We start from the raw sequence: 17773 nt of genomic DNA, 5'->3' as shown, positions 1-17773 counted from the left end.
TACCAATTTAATAATTTAAAGGACTGGTTTTTCAATGAGTAGACTGCTTCCTTCAAATAAAAAGTTATCTGGAAACTCATTAAAGGAAAAAGACAAAGCAGGATGACTGTGTAAAGTGCTGGCCAGGGAAGAGGTCCCCACACTCCTCGGCCAAGCTCGCTCTCCCTGCCTCCCTTCCCCTAGGGTACCCCTTCAGTTTTGTTAAACAGCAGGCTCCAAACTACCTTCATCAATCTCTGTGTCATGAAGAAGGTTGTGAGGCAGCTAGGACTCTCCCAAGCCTATATTCACACTTCGGTATTAGCAGATATCCCAAGATACCCTTAGCATGAAGTTCATTGTTACTGATAATGGATATAAATCTATTTTCTAAATGATCTCCTTGACAAGTTAGAATCTCTTTGGCTGATTTATTGCCCAGTCTGGTCATTGTTTTTACTTTTGAACAGAGTTGATGAAGAACTCTAAACTGGAAATGTTAGTTCTGCATTTTCTTGTTTGTTTATGCTTGCTTTTTAAATGTGCTAACTTCAATTTCTGCAACAAATTCAGTCTTTGAAATAATCTTTTAAGGCCACCACATTATTTATTTTGGTTAAGACTAGATAATATAACCCGCAAATCCATTTAAAAGGCCCCAGAGAAACTCTGCATTCTGTGCAGAGCAAACGAACTAGCGAGGATGCCTGTCACGCTGCTGCACTGCAGAACCTTCCCACCGCTCTGAGTCCTCCCCCTGACTGCATACGACATATGACCATCTAACAAATAGGCTGAATGGTGAAAATTCCAGAACCGAGGATTAGTAAAGCTTAATGACTTTATGTCTGATTGATGAAAATAATAATAAAGAAGCAGCTCTATTCTATACTTGGAGGCTACCACTGTGAAATACCCATTTGAGTTAAAGTAAAAGGGAAAAACCATTCTCTGATTAGTGGGAATGGGTGACATTTACTTTCATTCAGTTGCCCCCCAACCAAGGCCCTAAGCCTGCCATCTGGCTGACACCACAGAATGGAGCATGGCAGATGCTCTACAGCCAAGCCAGGCCCAGTCATGGTGTTCCTGGGTGCAGGGGCAGCTAAGGCAAACAGCAATCATCCTAATGGTTACCTGCAAGTCATTTTGTGGGTTCCAGTCTGAATCAAATATGATGCAGGTATCAGCAGCTGTGAGATTGATCCCCAGGCCTCCCGCTCTGGTGCACAGAAGAAAGACAAAGCGGTCTGAGTCTGGCTTACAGAACCGGTCGATGGCTGCCTGGCGCAGGTTTCCCCGTACTCGCCCATCAATTCGCTCATAGGTGTATCTGAGGGGACCCAAACGAACGAAAGCCCAGGTGTTAATCATGACTTCAATGGAGAACAGCAAACAACGCAGGAAGCTGTTGATTGATGGCCTTAAATCCCTCACTTCTAAGTTTGGACCAAATGTCAGCAGTCTAGAAGGAAAACCCACCCTCTACATAGGCAGCAGGGCAGACACCTAAAACTGCATTGTAAAATGCACCACCCCCCCCAAAAACAAGCAAAAACCAAACCAAAACAAAAAACCAGCCACAAACTAAGGAGGGCTAGAAGAACTGTAAACATAAAAAATATCAATCCCCACTGCCCAAGTAACTTCTCAAGTTACTTCCTGGTTTTTACTTGCATTGATTCTAATCATAAGACCAGGAAAAGCAAAAAAAGCCTCATCTACCTTTCAGTAGTGCTCATAACAAGAAATCAGAGTTCCAATTAGTCTAACTGCTCTCTGGTGAAGTGAAAATGAGAAGACGACTATCCTGACAGGCAGGCCCCTTACGTCTGGGCTGGTCATTTCTAGCCTAACAGTTCCTCAAAGCTTTAGAGGTACACAGCAAATCCTTCAAGTTTATAGCTGAAACCAAGGTATTCTGGGAAGTTTATTGCCAAGCAAGTGAGGATAAATCACAGAAAACGTTTTGTGTTGTGTTGGGCATGAAGGAACTAAGGAATTTTTAAAAGAAAATAAAGTGAGGAAGTAAAGCTGAATATCCTTAAGAAGGCAGATACCTGTGTGGCAAGAAATAAAGGTGGAAAGCTATTGGGGAGGGGGTTGGGGGGGAGGAGAGAGAGTAAGAAATGAAACTGCTCTGGGATCATAGTACTATCTGTCTATCCAATTAGAAAACACACACGGTAGCTTTATGATGGAGATCATGCAATTAACAGAGAATTGAAATGCTGTAGCAACCTACACAGCTGCTGAGAGTCTTATCCTTTTCTTATTTACCCTGACAACACAAATTAACAAGGGAAAATGCCCAATTTGATCTCTGAGCAAGAACTGGTTGGTAAAATGGAAGTAACAGAACCTTGTGAGAAAAGGACCAAGTCGTACAGCCAAGAACCTGAATCCTTAAGAAAATCTTATCGGTAGCCCAGAGCTGGAAATCTGATCTCTAAAAATTTAGATAAATAAGTGGCAAGAGACTAAGAATAGACAGTCTAGGGGCAGATGACTCTGTGTGGGAATGACTCCAGAAAACCAAATTTGGCAACATAATCCTGACTTCCTTGAGGAAAAGAAAAATCCATGTAAAGAAACTACCCAATGAAACACACGTAAAGAAACCAGACCAACTCAGGCTCTTAAGGGACATGTAAGCAGGCAAAGAACGAAGTCCGAAAATGTCTTCCTTTTATAAAGCTACAATGAATTAACAGAGAATTAAAATACTGTAGCAACCTAGACAGCTGCTGTCCTGGAATTAGAGGTTTAGACTTTTCCTTTCTTCTTCTACTTTAATGTAACAAACTTAAGAATATATAAAACTACAGTGGGGGGAAAAAAAAAGGTCTGCGGAAGTTAGGACTGCCATGAAAGCAGACTAAGAAGATCTTGTGTCATAAGATAAAAGCTAAGGGTTATATTCTGAATTCTATAAAATTATGAAGAAATTAGATATTATCATTATTAATAACAGCCACAGCAACAATATTAGCAGCAACTTAAGTGTTCACCTTTGTGCCAGACACTGTGATACATGCTTTATATGCATCATCACATTTAAATCTCACAACAATCCTATGAAGTAGTTTTACTATTATCTTTCCCACTTTACACTTGAGGACATTTCAAAAACAACAATGACAACAACAAAAAACCCCACACAAGCAAAATAACTTGCTCAGTCACCTAACTGGTAAACAAGTTGAACTCAGATCCATTTGACTCAAAATCCATACTCTTAACCAGTTTACTGTATGGCCTTCATGTTATACCCTACCTTTAAGTGCAGCGGGACAGAAAGACTTCCCTAAGTACTTAAAAGAGAAAGTTAAAAAAGAGACACTAGTAAACTCAGAAAACTTGTAGCTCTGGTGGGAGATGAAAGAAGAACCTAAGGTATCAAAGTGATTTTTTGATCACTTAATGCACCGAGATCTGGTCGGGGTGTTCTCACAGCAGTCTGGACATTTATGTGATGTGGTGGAAGCAGCACAGGATGCGGAGTCAGGAGACAGGGCTGGTACAATGGAACAATAGCAGCTACCACCCCCACCATCACACATGCCAGCCATTAACATCACAGGCACAGAGCACTCAGTGTTCTTTGACAAGACACCCCCAGCCCTCAGAGAGGAGTGAGATGCCCTTGGATCTGAGTGAGGCAGGTAATTAGCATAGCCTTGGAAGGAGGGGGAAAAGAAAATCAATGAATAGCGATGATATAGCTCGCCCATCACCCAGGCGAAAAAATTCCATAAAATTAGATAGCGCTCTGCCAGCTATGACATAACAACGGCTCTAGAAATTGTGCAGGATGACTGGGACATTAGTTCTCATTTCCATCACTTGTTCAGTTTTGACGGAGTGCTCCTGAAGAACACAAAACTAAAAAAAAATCCAATTATTTGAGTTCTTTTTAAATTGTTTCTCACCAGCCTCACTTCTGAGCCAGATCCTTTGGCTATGCCCTCGCCCCTCGATGAGAGTATGGCATGAAATTAAACGGGAACAAAACCAAACTGACAGCTGGAGAGGCAACAAGGCTCAAGAACAAAGAAAATCATGAGGGCTAGTAAGTCTAAATGAAGAAATCAGACATTGTAAAATTTTCCACACCAAACATCAGTGTAGCAGTTAACCCCTCTGCATCAACTGTACTTTGAACAAAATCTCTAGGAGTTGATGTAGTTCACCAAACTGTAATTCTGAGTCACTGTCAAATATCAACAAGAAGCAGGTGGCACTCTGGAAAACCTTTGTGTGCTTTGTTTGGGGTGGAGGGATGGGTGGTGTGACATGTTCGGGCTCAACAGGAAATGTTCTCAGAAGGCCTGAAGGAAAATGAACGGCTTTCTCCTCTCCCAGCAATAACCAGCTGGGAAGCATAAAGCGTGAAAAAAACTCCCATTCACAATAGCCATAAACACATAAAATACTTAGGATTAAACACAGTAAGAAATATGAAGGACTTGGCAATATGACACTAGGGGCCATGTTGGTTTGTCCACCATCCCCCTAACACCTACGGAGAGGTTCTAGTACAAGGTAAGCACTTTGTACATATTTACTGAATCAACAGTGCATATGAAAGACCTGAATAAGTGTTCTTCAATTCTGCAGAGAAGTCAATCTTACTTTACTAAATGTGTAAAAGCCAATCAAAATCCCCAAAATGGATATATGTATATATAGATAAAACACAGGTATGCAAATTTGTGTGTGTATAAAACTTTTAATAATGAGGGACTGAAGTAGTAATAGATTAAAAAAGAATAATTAAAAAGTTCATCTGCAATAATATATGAGCAAAGGAATAGAAATAGCGATCAAAAAGAACAGAAAGGTTAGAGATACACCCAGCATATATAATATCTCAGTATATTTTATGGATAGTGTTTTTAGATGAGTGGGAGGAAAAGATGAACTATTTAATAAATAGAAGATAGGACATATTTGGAAGTAAACTAAATTAGATGCCCATTATATACTATTTATCAAAGTTATAGGATTGCAGACCAAAATTTAAAAAAAAAAAAGAAAAACGCCAAGCAATCCAATTAAAGATTATAAATCAACATGCACATTTAATTCTTTTATCTTTCTAAACCTCTAGTAAAATGATAGTAAAAGGGTGTTTTAAAAAATGTGTAATAATGCCCTCCCCCAAATAAATGCACAAACAGGAGAAGTCGTAACAAAATTCTAGAAGCTCAGAAGTCAGCCAATTGGTATTTAATTTAAAGAAAGCAGAATCCCAAGTGAGCAATAACCTAATTCAATACTGCAGAATACCCAAAGGGATCAGGTGTTAGTGGCACCAGGTACCCCTGCAAATGGGGATGCAAAGAGTCTAAAGACCAGGAGAACTGGTTGAATATCAGCCTATAGATCACCCACCCCAGCTTTGGGAGGTTAAAACAGAAGAACTGTACCTCTCTCTACCATGAGGGTCCCAATCACAGTTAAAGACAGAAGTACTAGATTCAGAAAAGGGAAAAGACAGATACTGAGACCTCCCTACCTCTCTCCACCCTGCTTCCCAAAAATCAGCTCCAGGTACAATCAGGTTCCCATCCTTTAGGCTGGAGAGAGGAAGAGAAACACCCAGAAGTGCTGACATAGGAGACTCCCAAATGACATGGGCCATCCAAACGGCTCGTGTTTACACATGAAGAGCGATGCCCAGAGCCAGCAAGCCTAGCCACTCCCCGCCCCCCCCCCCCCCCCCCGCACACACGGAGCTTCCAACCAGCTGGATGGTGCCCACCACCTGATGGCTCAGGCCCGACGCTGGAGGAAAGCCTCCGATCTGAAACACAGAGGCTCTGCTTCCGGTATGGAGGGGCAAGGTGCTAACACACCAACTCTCGGCAAATACCACCACCAAACCCAGACGAAATACAGAAAATGAAAAAAATGAACAGAAAAACTTCTCGAAGGGCACTAGAGAGTTAAGAAAAGCAGGAAGATTTTGGAGAGGAACAGAAACTTGTGGTTTTGATCAAAGGAGAAGCCACGGTTATGGTGGCAGAGGGGCAAGGGGAAAGACTCTGCCTTTCTAACCACAGGGACAAGGGGAAGGAATCTGGGGCAACCAGGACTGCCAGAGGGTGAAAAGACATCTCCAGAAAACAGAAAGACAAGAGAGTGTGCCCCAAACTCTGGCTACAACAAACTCTACCCAAGTCTCTGGCTGACCTCTGACTCACACATGCTTGGGGCAAACTGATAGTGGTTTGAACTGAGACTGGAGCTGCTACCTACCAGACACTGACAGAATCTGCATTTTGAGTCCCAGCTCCTGCAATGCCTCCAAATAAAAACCATCAACATCTACACAGCAATGTAACAGGAGCCTGAATCTCCACAACAAAATATTCACAATGTCCAGGGAAAACCCAAAATGATGTTCATATGAAGAAACAGGAAAAATGTGACCCATTCTCAAGGAGAAAAAAAAAAAAAATCAACAGATGTCAATTCCAAAATGTTATAATTATCAGACATGAACTGCAAAACAGCTATAATTATGCTCAATGACATGCAGGAATGTATGTAATGAATGAAAATATAAGAAATCACAGCAGAGAAACAAACTAAGAAACAAACAAAAATCCTTGAACTAAAATACAACCTCTATAAAAAGGAAAGCATTGGATATATTTATTAAACATGAAGGAATAACAGAGAAAAGAGTCAGAGAACCTGAAAACAGGTAAATCAAAACAAGAGAAAAGAAAAAGGGTTGGGAGAGAAAAAGAGGAAGACAGCCTAAGGGCCTGTGAAACATTATCAGGAGGTCAAATATATAGTAATGGGAGTCTTACAAAGAAACAAGAGGCTGGAGCAAAAGAAAAACAAATAGAAGAGTAACCCAAACCCTCCCAAATTTGATGATCTATGTTTACATATTGAAGAAGCTCAGTGAACTCTGCACAGGATGAATTCCACACATCACAGTCAAACTGCTGAGAATCAAAAATAGAAAGAATATGCCACTAGACAGAGTAAATCAACACATTATATACAAGGAAACAGGAACTTACGACTACCGAATTTCCTATCAGAAACCATGAAGGCCAGAACACAGTGCAGTAACACTTTAAAAGTGTTGGAAAAAAAGAAAAAAGAAAGCCAACCCATAATTCTAATATGAAAGACAGAGACATAAACAAAAAGAATATTTTGACTTGGACAAAATTGTGTGATGAAAAGAACAAATCTACCATGATTAATTTCAGAAAGACACTGCATCTATGAAATAGGAGCAGCCGGTTGAACGTTATAAGAATTGAAAATTTAAAGAAAAAGGTCCAGGAGGTTAAAAATATAATTATACAAAGAAAACCTAGGGTTAAAGTTGGAAGAGAGAGTAAAGAAATTCTATCAGAAGATGCAACAAAATATAATGAGATGGAGAATAAAGAGAAAAAAGAAAATCAGGTTATCAATTCAAAAGTTCCACAAAGATAAAACAAAATAATGAAAGCTAAAACTCAAGAAAATTCCCCAGAGCTGAAGAAATTAGATTTCAGGTGCGAAAAAACTACTTAGTATCCAATTCAATCAATCCCATACAAAAAAACACAGTTCACTCTCAAACCTAAACAGGGCGGGGGGCGGAGGGGGGGAAGTCACATATACAGACTGGGACTCAGAAAAGCTTTGAACTTCTAAACAGCAAACCTGGAGACTAGACGACAATGGACTAACCCTTCAAAATTCTGTGGGAAAATGATTTCTAACTTAGAATCTCAAACCTAACCAAACTATTATTCAAGAATCAGAGTACACTACAAACATCTCAAAGTCTCCAAATTCACTTATCATTCATCCTTTCTCAGAAGCTTCCAGAAGAAGTTCATGGGATCCACTGAAAAGAAGACGTAATACAAGTGGGAAGAAAAGAAACTCGTCAGCAGCGTGATGAAGGGAGGGAGATCACAGATGACAACTGTACTAGGCAGAAAGAGCAACTGTACAGAGAGGAGCAAGTTAGAAGGTCCCAGGAGAGACGGCCCTGAGAAGCTGAACCTGATGTGCCTGAAGGCAGCAAGAGGAGATTCAGACAGCCAGGGTAAACTCTGGAGCTGCATCATAACCACTATACAGAAAAATTAGCAATTAAAAAAAAGATAATTTTTAGTTTCAGGGAAACTAAAAATTCTACAATAAAGAAATAACAGGATACTACATGACTAAGCTGTAATTTAGCATTTACTTAAGTCCTAATAAACATGTCACATTAATCTCATCCTAAGTATTATGTGGCATATTGGGAAGATGGGAGGACGGAAGTTGCACACAGGTGTTTACAAGGGGCACTGAAAGAAGATAAATACGCATCTTCCATAGTGAAAACAGATAATACCTAAAACTGAAAAATATATAAAAAATTATAACTAACATTATTTAGATATAGCTATAAATACCAAACAAAATAGCATAAAGAGTTTAAACTAATTGTTTCTAGGGGTGGGAAAACTCAGGAGCCGGGGGGAGTAAATTAGGAGATGCAATTTTTCATAAGTCTAATAGAATAATTTGGCTCTTTAAGTTACATGCATGTACAACTTTAATGAAAATTAAAAAATGATTTAAAAAGAGAAAAGTAATGATGATAAAGCCCAAAAGAAACCCATTAGATGCTACTGGGGTGAAGAAACCATAAAAAAAGAAAATACTTCAAAATATTTATATGATTTCAGTGGTTAGGTGGGAGAAGCCTCTTAAAGCATATTAATTTAAGATGTATTAAGATTAAGAGATTTGACTGCTATAAAATTTAAAATTTCTAAAAATAAAATAAATGTACAAAAACCCTCAACCATAGCAAAAAGTCAAAACAATACTGGGAAAGTATATGCACCATATTCTTAAGCAAAGAAACAATTCTTATAAATTAATAAACAAAAAGACAAAGAGCAACGGAAAATGGAGAAAGAACATAGATACACAATTCACAAAAAAAGAAATATGAATAGATAATACATATGAAAGAAAATTTACTCTCAGTAATCAGAAATACAAACTAAAATGAGACCATAATTTAAGCATCTTTCTACAGGGGTTTTTAAAACATGTACCTAACGCTTTTAAAAATGTACGTCAGAATTCATCCTAAGGAAATAACTGGAAACATTCAAAATGGATATAAAGAGATATTCAGAGTTCCTTAAAATGCTGAAAAATTGAAAACAAACCATAAGACAGAATATCATGTAGTTCACCAAAACTGTGTTGTAGGAAAATAATTAAAGAAAAAAAATTCATAACGTATTAAATAAAAATGTGAGTTATAAAGCAGAATGTAGAATATTTAAACAAATAAACAAAACTAAATATATGTATGTACAAAGAAAAAAGGACTAAGAAGATGGACAGCCAAGTCTGCAGCTGGTGGTGTTACATGTGCCCGTATTTTCAAAAGAAACTGTAATAACTAATTTGAAAACAAAATGAGTAATAAACAATAAATAAAAATAGCATAAAGGGAGCTAAATAAAAGACACCTGTACTTAGCCAAAGTGTGTTAATTATATTAGTTATACTATTACTCATTTTGGGGGGTTCTTTAAAAAAAACCCCAACACGCTGCCAATTAGGAGCTGCGTAACGTTTGAAGAGAAAGATAATATATTTATGAGAATCAAGTGTTCTGGAGTAGGTTCCGAATTATAAAATATGAAACTACTAGTTTTGACTTATTCATTACAACTTCCTCAAAGGAAAAAAAAAAATTATACAAGTCTTGATTCTTTACCTAAAAAACCTAGGGCTCAGAGAAATATTTTTTATTGTATAATCTGATTTCAGAGAATTATTTATGTAACATAAAATGTCAGCATATCCCATAGCTAAATTTATTATTTAATACTTTCTATAGATTATATATTATAAGAGCAAAAAGAATCTTCAAGGACAAGAATATTTAAGACAACTAAGATGGCTATAATTTTACTTTAAGAAAACAAAAATTTCCTTTAAACTTAGGAATACCCAGGCTAAAAGTTTCCATGTTCTTGAAAAGCCTTTTATCATTAAGAGTTTAAAAAAATCCATTTATCATCTTCAGATCAACGATGTATCCCAAAGGCTGGAAATGTAAGGTACAGCCCATAACGTATAATAAATGCAGTACCCACACAGAATCCAAGTAACACCATACACTTTTCACCTTCCTGAGTAATGGATTTAGGTTTAAGAAATTATAGGAGTGTGAACAAGAAAATAAATAGCTAGTATATCATAAAACCTTAGAGAGTTTGCTGAAAAAGGACATAAAATATCCCCAAATTATTTTCCTGTGAGTTGTCAGACCATGCTCTTTTAGTAACTTGATACATAGAGAAGCCTTCTAAGAAGTATTTCTCTCATCATTATTAAGCAAAACAAAAAGAGTAAACATCTTATTGTCTTAACCTTCTCTAATGCCTTTTGAATTGTTCCTTTCAACTAAGGAGAATATAAATGAGCATGTAGAATATCTTCTTTAAGCAAAGCAAGGGTTCCACATTACAGGCCATGAAATTCATGTTAGAGTTAAACTTGGATATACTTGGTCACAGATTTCACTCTGAATTTTAGTGAATCTTTAACAAGAGATTCCTTTTCTCCCTTTTTAAATACTTTGTTGTTGTGAAAGCATAATATTTGAATGAATCACAAAGGTATCAAAGAAAAGGAGGTGCCTGCAGCACCTGACACACAGCTTTAACATGTCTCACCTTCTCTGGATGAGATAATCTTCTAGGATATCAAGGCAGCGCACCATCTGGGAGAAGATGAGTACTTTGTGGCCACCTGCAATCAGCTTAGGGAGCAGTTTATCAATCAGCACCAGCTTCCCTGCTGCCTGAATCATGGCCTGCAGCTGAAAGTCAGGGGCATCAGAGCTGTGGGTTTTCCGGAAATCTTCCAGAATTTTCTCCTCTGCCCCTGGGGAGAAAAAAAAGGAACAAAACTACTCCTTAAACAAACTATAAGGGGAAAAGCTCCTCTCTGCATTACAAATCTTAGGAGAAATGAAGTGAATTAGTCGGTCCCAGATCCACAGCCCGCCCAGTGAGGCAATGCTGTGTGTGCATCCCTAGTCCATGCCCTCAGCAGAGGGCTCTGCAGTGGCAGCAGGTACTTTGCTACTCTGGAAAGTCTCATCAGGTAGAGAGGATCTGAAATACAAAGCTGACTCATGCAAGTAAACAAACCTTCACAGAAAATTGACAAAAGGCACATTTTTTAATGTCATAAAAACTTAGCTATAAGCAAATACAAGCCACATACTGATTTAAAATGTTATCAAAATGTTTTATTATAGGAAAAGAAAAGTTCCAACTTATTCTCTTAATAGTACAGGCAACTGTTCATTTACTTACAGAGTTTTAATTTCACTGTATCATGACCATTTACTCAATAAAGTAATGCATGTCCCTGTTCCAAAGTGGCAAGTGTAGGCTAAACCGCAAGTAGGTCATGGTCAGCAGACTGATGAGTAATATCCCCATCTTCTGATAGGCAGAGAGGTTCAAAAACTGTGGCTCTGTGTATACATAGTAAGACTGCTTAGGAAGATCCATCAACCTCTTTGAACCTCAGTTTAATACTTTGTAAAAAGGTGAGAATACATATATCCTAGCATTTAACGGGAACTCAGTACCCAAGATCACTGGGTATCATTAGCTTGCAGCAGGGCCCCACAGCAGGCCTGAGGTGCTTGCTGCTTCCCCCACTCACCATTGATCAGGTAGGGATGGTTGCAGCACTTTCTCAGCTCCATCATGGTGTTGATGAGATTGGGCATGTTATGCTGATTTGCCCCCTTGGTCAGGAAGGAAAAGTTCTTCTCCAGGATGGCACGGTAGTACTTTTTCTGGATGTTGGTCAACTCTACTTCAATGATCGTCTCTTGTTTGGGAGCAAGGTTCTTTTCCACGTCATCTTTCAGTCGCCGAAGCATCATTGGTTTTAGGATAGACTGTAGTTTCTTCACCTGTCCAGAGAAATCCTGATTTAGAGATTACTGGGGTATTCCAACCTTTACTACAATCTCTTGGGCATAGTACTGTGGAAGCAGACTAAATGCAAGATCATGACAGATCCCTGAACATGAGGCTGAAAGGAAAAAAGGGATCTGGTTCTCATTCACTTTTATTTACTGAGAAACTATGTGGCAATCTTATAAGATAAAAAGAAAGATACAAAAGACAGTACCTATTCTCTAGCACAGAGATAACAAACCTCTTTCTCTCCCTCTAACATTCACACATATGCAATGATTAACTGAGGAATAGTTAAGCCATGTTAAGAGGTACAAGTGACATAAAGGGATGACTCAGATGCTGAAAGAACAAAGTAAGAAACAGAAGCAACCTGGGATGGGTGACATGGATGAAAGTGGTCAAAAAGTAAAAATTTCCAGTTATAAACCAAGTGATTCCTGAGGACGTACAGCATAGTGACCATAGTTAATAATACTGTATTGTGTATGTGAAAGTTGCTGAGAACAGACCTTAAAAGTTCTCCTCACTAGGAAAACATTTTGTAACTATGTGTGGTGATGGAGGTTAATTAAACTAGGTTTACTGTGGTGATCATTTCATAATACATACATACCTTGAATCATCATGATGTACATCTGAAACTACTATGCCAATTATATCTCAAGCAAATACAGGTAGAAGCAATCTGGAAACAGACTCTTCATACATCTTGTAAATAACAACAGCAACCATGTTTGAGATAGCGGCACACAGAAAGCTAAAGCTGAAGGAAGACTGTACCATTCCATGACGCAGTGGTCACATCAGGGGCACTTAGAGCCTGACAGGGTTCTCTGCTAGGGTTTTTCTGTCCAACAGCTCTGGCCTGGAGAGCAGCTCTCTACCCATTTGTCTGCACTGCCCAGGACATTTGCTCCCTTTTCCAAGAAGACAATGACAGAGGAGTGATTCAGGGATTCAAAGTAAAGGCATCTGAGTTAGCCCTGAGCTGAAACATTATAGCAGTAAGACTAATCCTGGTAGGACAATAAAATAAGGGAAAATGGAGGTGCCAAAGTTCTAGTTTCAAGTCATAAAGGGTTCAAAAATTTTAAAAGGGGCAGATCCTGCATAAATAAGTTGTGAACTGTGCCAACACTTCCTGAAGGCAGCAATTTAGAGGAGTTACTTACTGGAGCAGGTTTAAACAATGATGAATATGCTTTAATTTGAAAGCAGAGGCCTTCTAGAACTTTTCTTTATTGTGATTTAAAATAGACATTTGATGTCATTTTTTTGGATTTCTTCCTAACTAACTCCAATCTTAAACCTATTTATGAGACTTTCATTTTACCAACCAAGGTATTTAAAAATCTAATCCCCCAAATGGGTAAGGAACTACTGTGTAAGAACCCAAAGAGAAAAGACACAGCTAGATCATTGTTAAGGACAGGCACAAATGCCAGTCTGCCACATGCTGGGTTCAACTTTTGCCCTTTATGTGGTTCACATCTGGGATCATTTAGAGTGTACTACGTGCTAGACACGGTGCTGGTCAATACAACAAACACAACTTTGGAGAAGATGGGGGCCCTTTCCTCAAGAAGGTCATAGTCTAGGAAGAAGAAAAAACGCATACCACAAAATAAGTGCAACGGGAGAAGAGGATGCATTTCTAATGGTCCAAAAATGAAGAGAGGGCTGGAGCTGGCTTTTGAAGGATCAACAGATACCACACATGCACATGGAATTCAGTTTGCTTATTCATTGCTCTCAAAGTCTAACTTGTCACAGAAGTAAAAACAAACAGACTGGAACCACAGAGTGTACCCCTGACATCTGTTAGTGAAATTCCCAAGCCTTCTCAGTCTCCAAATTTTCTGCCCCAACCCACTCTCACACCACTGCTATTAATTTAGCAGAACTAATTATATCACTCCTGCAATCAAAGCCCTGCACTGCTTCTCTAATACCTACTGAATTCTTCATCCTGTCTTTCCAGACCTTCCCACACTTTAACCCTAAACCGCTTTGCCCTCATGCTTCATCAACCTTCCACCCTGTCCCCAGCTTACTCAGATGATTCGCGACTTCTCGATACATTCCATTTAATAAATAATAAGTTTCAGTTTTTCCTATGTAAAGTAGTCACTATATTCTCTCTACTCCTACCGAAAACTTACCCACTCTTCCAAGTCCACTTTCAAATTGTAATCTCTTCATGAAGTCTTTCCTGATTCCCAGACAGATGTAACCTTCCTCTCCTATAAAGTCCCCTATTCTATTATTTGTTCTTCTTGTGGCATTTAAACTTGTCTAGCTTATTTCTGTAGTCCTCAGTAGAGACTCCTACCCACAGCAGGTAGCTATTTATTAGTGTCAGTTGTTCTGAATCAGCTTTGGGTCCCAGTAAGCCAGACTCAGGACCAGATCTTTGAAAACTGTGAAAATTTAGTTGATCTGGCCAAAGCTGGACTTACCAACTAGTCTAGTGTATGATATTCTTTTCCTCACTGCTTGTGAGTATTTTGTTGTACTAAAAAAAATAAGCCTGGGAATTATGCTGCAGATGTTGTGGAGGAAGGATGAAGGATGAGGGAAGCAGAAGAAAGCACCATGATCCTAAAACCAGAGCTATGAGCAAAATCATCAAACTTACACATGGTATCAGTGAAGACTAGAGGCCTGATATAATAACATAAGATATTCAGATGCTAGTTCATTTATTCTTTGGAGTAATACGAATTGCTAGTAATCAGCTTACTCTCCTCAACATAAACCACCAAATACATCAACTAAAGGAAGTTCAACTTGCAAACTCCTGGACCCAGAGTGACTTGTTCTTTCCTCGATGGTGAAGGTAATCATCACCATGTACCCCCAATCCTTCAAGACCCCATTTACCTGTTCCTCTGTTTTCAGATCTCCAAACTCCTCCAAGAATGCAGTCTCTGAAGGAAACTGTGATGGCTCCAGAAAATTAAGCAAACTGAAGAGCTCCTCCACAGAGTTCTGCAAGGGTGTCCCAGTGAGCAGCACTTTGTGTTCCTGCACAAATGAACACTGCATGATGAACACTGGTTGAGCTCTCAAAACAGTATGTTTTGGTGGGAAAACGAAGCCAGGGCATTCTGTGCTCAATCTGAGCGATTCTATTTTGCTTTAATGAAAAGATGGGGTGCCAAGATTTCATGGGAGTACAGTCAAAACAGAGATCAACCTTCCCTTCACATTTCTAATTCCAGCAGCAATTACATGTTAATTAAAGCATGCATGCATACATTCATTCATTCATTCATCATTATTGAGTGTCTTCCTACCACATACTGGACACTGTGCCAAAATAATAATGTTAAAAGGCCATCACCTCTGGTACAAGATCATTCAGGGACCTAGGGACACACCGGAACACCTTACATTTCCAGGTCACAAGCGACATGGTATTTAAGATTCCCCTGGGTCCCTTTGGGAATCAATGTGTGGCAAAGGTCAAACTGTTAAGCCAGTTCATAACTATAAAAAGCATTTGGTTCCTACACTCTCACAGCTATAGAGGGCAAAAAGAAAATCTAGAGTAAACAGACTACACACAAGTGTACTACCCACAGAATGGCTAAAGGTGGCTTCCTCCACAGTGAAGAGAAGCAACCTATGTCATAAAAAGAGCTTTCAACTCTCACCAGGGCCATGAGCTTTAGACCTTCCAGAAGTTTGCAGTTCCTATTCTTTAACCTGTGGGCTTCATCAATGATCACACAGCTCCAGTGAATCTTCTTCAGCTCTGGGCAGTCTGCTAGGATCATCTCAAATGTTGTGATGACGACATGGAACTTGAAGACTCCTGAAAGGGGGTTTCCCTGTGGATGATAAAACAGCAGGCACAGCTTTACACCACGGCAATAGAACTCAGCTCATGGGCACCAGCTGGGTTAAAGGAGATAGCACTATAAATGATAGGACCTAGGTGAGAAGCCAATGAGCACTCTCTTCCTCATTTGAGAAGAGACCACAAGAATGAACCAGCTATTTAGACAAGAGACAGATCTCATTACATCGAAGAAACAGAAGCAAGAGGGCACGTGCCCTCATAAAGGTGGGACAGATGAGTAGTGCAGCTGGCACAGCAAGGAAGACTTTCATTTATTAATTGCCGAGATAAGGAAACCAGATCGGTGTTGATTCATATATTCCCAGTCAGGAGTCTGTCTACACCATGCATAGCCTGAACGCCCAAGGAAACCGTCTTTGCTACTTTTCAGGTGTAATTAATTTCAACTTTTAACTTGGGTTCCAGCACATATTCAAAGTAATGATCCTGATTCACCTGGGACAAGTGCTACCAGGCAGAGCACATCTCTGTCCTTTAGCTTGTCTCAGTGCTGCCATCACATTTAAAGAGCAGAGCTGCATCATGCTAGGGCACATTGTAAATTTCTTCCAAGTGTCTCCTGCTGTCTGTGAAGCTCCTGGCTGTCTTTCCTCTGATTAGATTAATTTAATTTTCACCTTGATTAATTATAAAGTCCAGTGCCCAGGACAAGCATACAAGCATACTCAGCAAAGTGCCTATACTTAACAAAAGCTTTTTAAAATTCTACTGTGCTTTTAACAATCTGAATCCTGCTTTCTCTCTATCCTTCCCTGTCAGATCTGTTAAACTCCTCTCTAAACTCCCTCGCTGGAAACCTACTCTCTATACACTGATTTTTCTGCTTTTTTCACTGAGCACATAACAATTCAGATATAATTTCTATATGTAAAAGCAACTTCATAAGCCAACCAAGAGGTCAAGCTTTCGGAGTCCTAAAAAGAACCTCTCCGAGAGTGGAAAGCATACCCTATAAATCTGTGTTTTCTCATAAATTAAACTATCAGGGAAGAGCAAGAAGTCTGCCTCAATAGACATAAGAGTCTACAATGTCAGTCAATAGCAACCCATGACACTAGGCATTACAACTCCAGAAGACATCAGGGTGTCCCTGGGTCTTTGTGATTAGTGTAAGGCTCACCTGTGCATCTCTGTACACCATTTCATACTGCTGGATCATTTGCCTGCTGATCTGGCTGCCGTGGTACACAATGGCATTCATCTCTGTCCAGGTTCGGAACTCCCGCTCCCAGTTAGTGATAGTGGAGAGAGGGGCGATGATGAGAAAAGGACCATGAACTCCTCTAAGGAATATTTCTGAAAGGAATGTGATCGACTGGATGGTCTTCCCTAGGCCCATCTCATCAGCCAAAATACAATTTTTTCTGCAGAGAGTAAGAAATACAGGTAATTCATCATCAATATAAAAAAGACATAGAGGTTGACTATAACCAAAAAGAGACTTCAGAAGCACACCTTGACATGTAAGGTCATCAGTAAATGCATTGTGAGTATTTTCCAGACATGTAACTGAGGCCAGTTTTTATTATTATTACTATTCATAACCTGCCTTCTTCAAATAGGAACTATGGCAACTTGTGAGAAAATACATGAAATGGGTCCATCTAAATACAAACTAAAAATACTAAAAATTAAAATAATAGAAAACAAAAATATGCCTCAAACTGAAGCCAGTTTCTGTACCTAACAAACTTCATGGAAACCAAAGCAAAAATATAATGATAAGTTACATGATTCGCATTGTTTATCATTTGTGTTATCAAAGGTCAAATTTAAGCCCCATCATAAATTCCTAATCAGAGTAAAAATGTTGGTCTCTTCCAGTGATCCAGGATCAAAGAATGCCAAGATGTGACGCTTGAAAGGGTATGGCCCCCATCCAGTCTCATCCTTCCCTGTAAGATGGCACCCTAAGACTTGGAAAGCC

At 39.1% G+C, this 17773-nt stretch overlaps 1 protein-coding gene across 2 annotated transcripts in view; it reads right to left on the bottom strand.

Annotated features, from left to right (window-relative positions):
* CHD6 (chromodomain helicase DNA binding protein 6) overlaps positions 1-17773 on the bottom strand; it is a 173705-nt gene that overhangs the window by 65473 nt on the left and 90459 nt on the right. For both annotated transcript variants that reach the window (XM_054573731.1, XM_054573730.1), the window contains 6 exons: positions 16967-17210; positions 15638-15814; positions 14862-15005; positions 11713-11968; positions 10707-10917; positions 1117-1312 (listed from right to left, as the gene is read on the bottom strand). In XM_054573731.1, the coding sequence (XP_054429706.1) occupies positions 1117-1312; positions 10707-10917; positions 11713-11968; positions 14862-15005; positions 15638-15814; positions 16967-17210 (1228 nt within the window). The remainder of the gene's footprint in view (positions 1-1116; positions 1313-10706; positions 10918-11712; positions 11969-14861; positions 15006-15637; positions 15815-16966; positions 17211-17773) is intronic.

The sequence above is a fragment of the Pteronotus mesoamericanus genome, unplaced genomic scaffold, assembly GCF_021234165.1.
Source record: "Pteronotus mesoamericanus isolate MK-2021 breed Mesoamerican mustached bat unplaced genomic scaffold, CSHL_Meso_final contig_25, whole genome shotgun sequence".
NCBI classification, from domain to species: domain Eukaryota; kingdom Metazoa; phylum Chordata; class Mammalia; order Chiroptera; family Mormoopidae; genus Pteronotus; species Pteronotus mesoamericanus.
The sequence above is the reverse complement of the archived record's forward strand: the minus strand, read 5'-3'. Positions and strand labels throughout refer to the sequence as shown.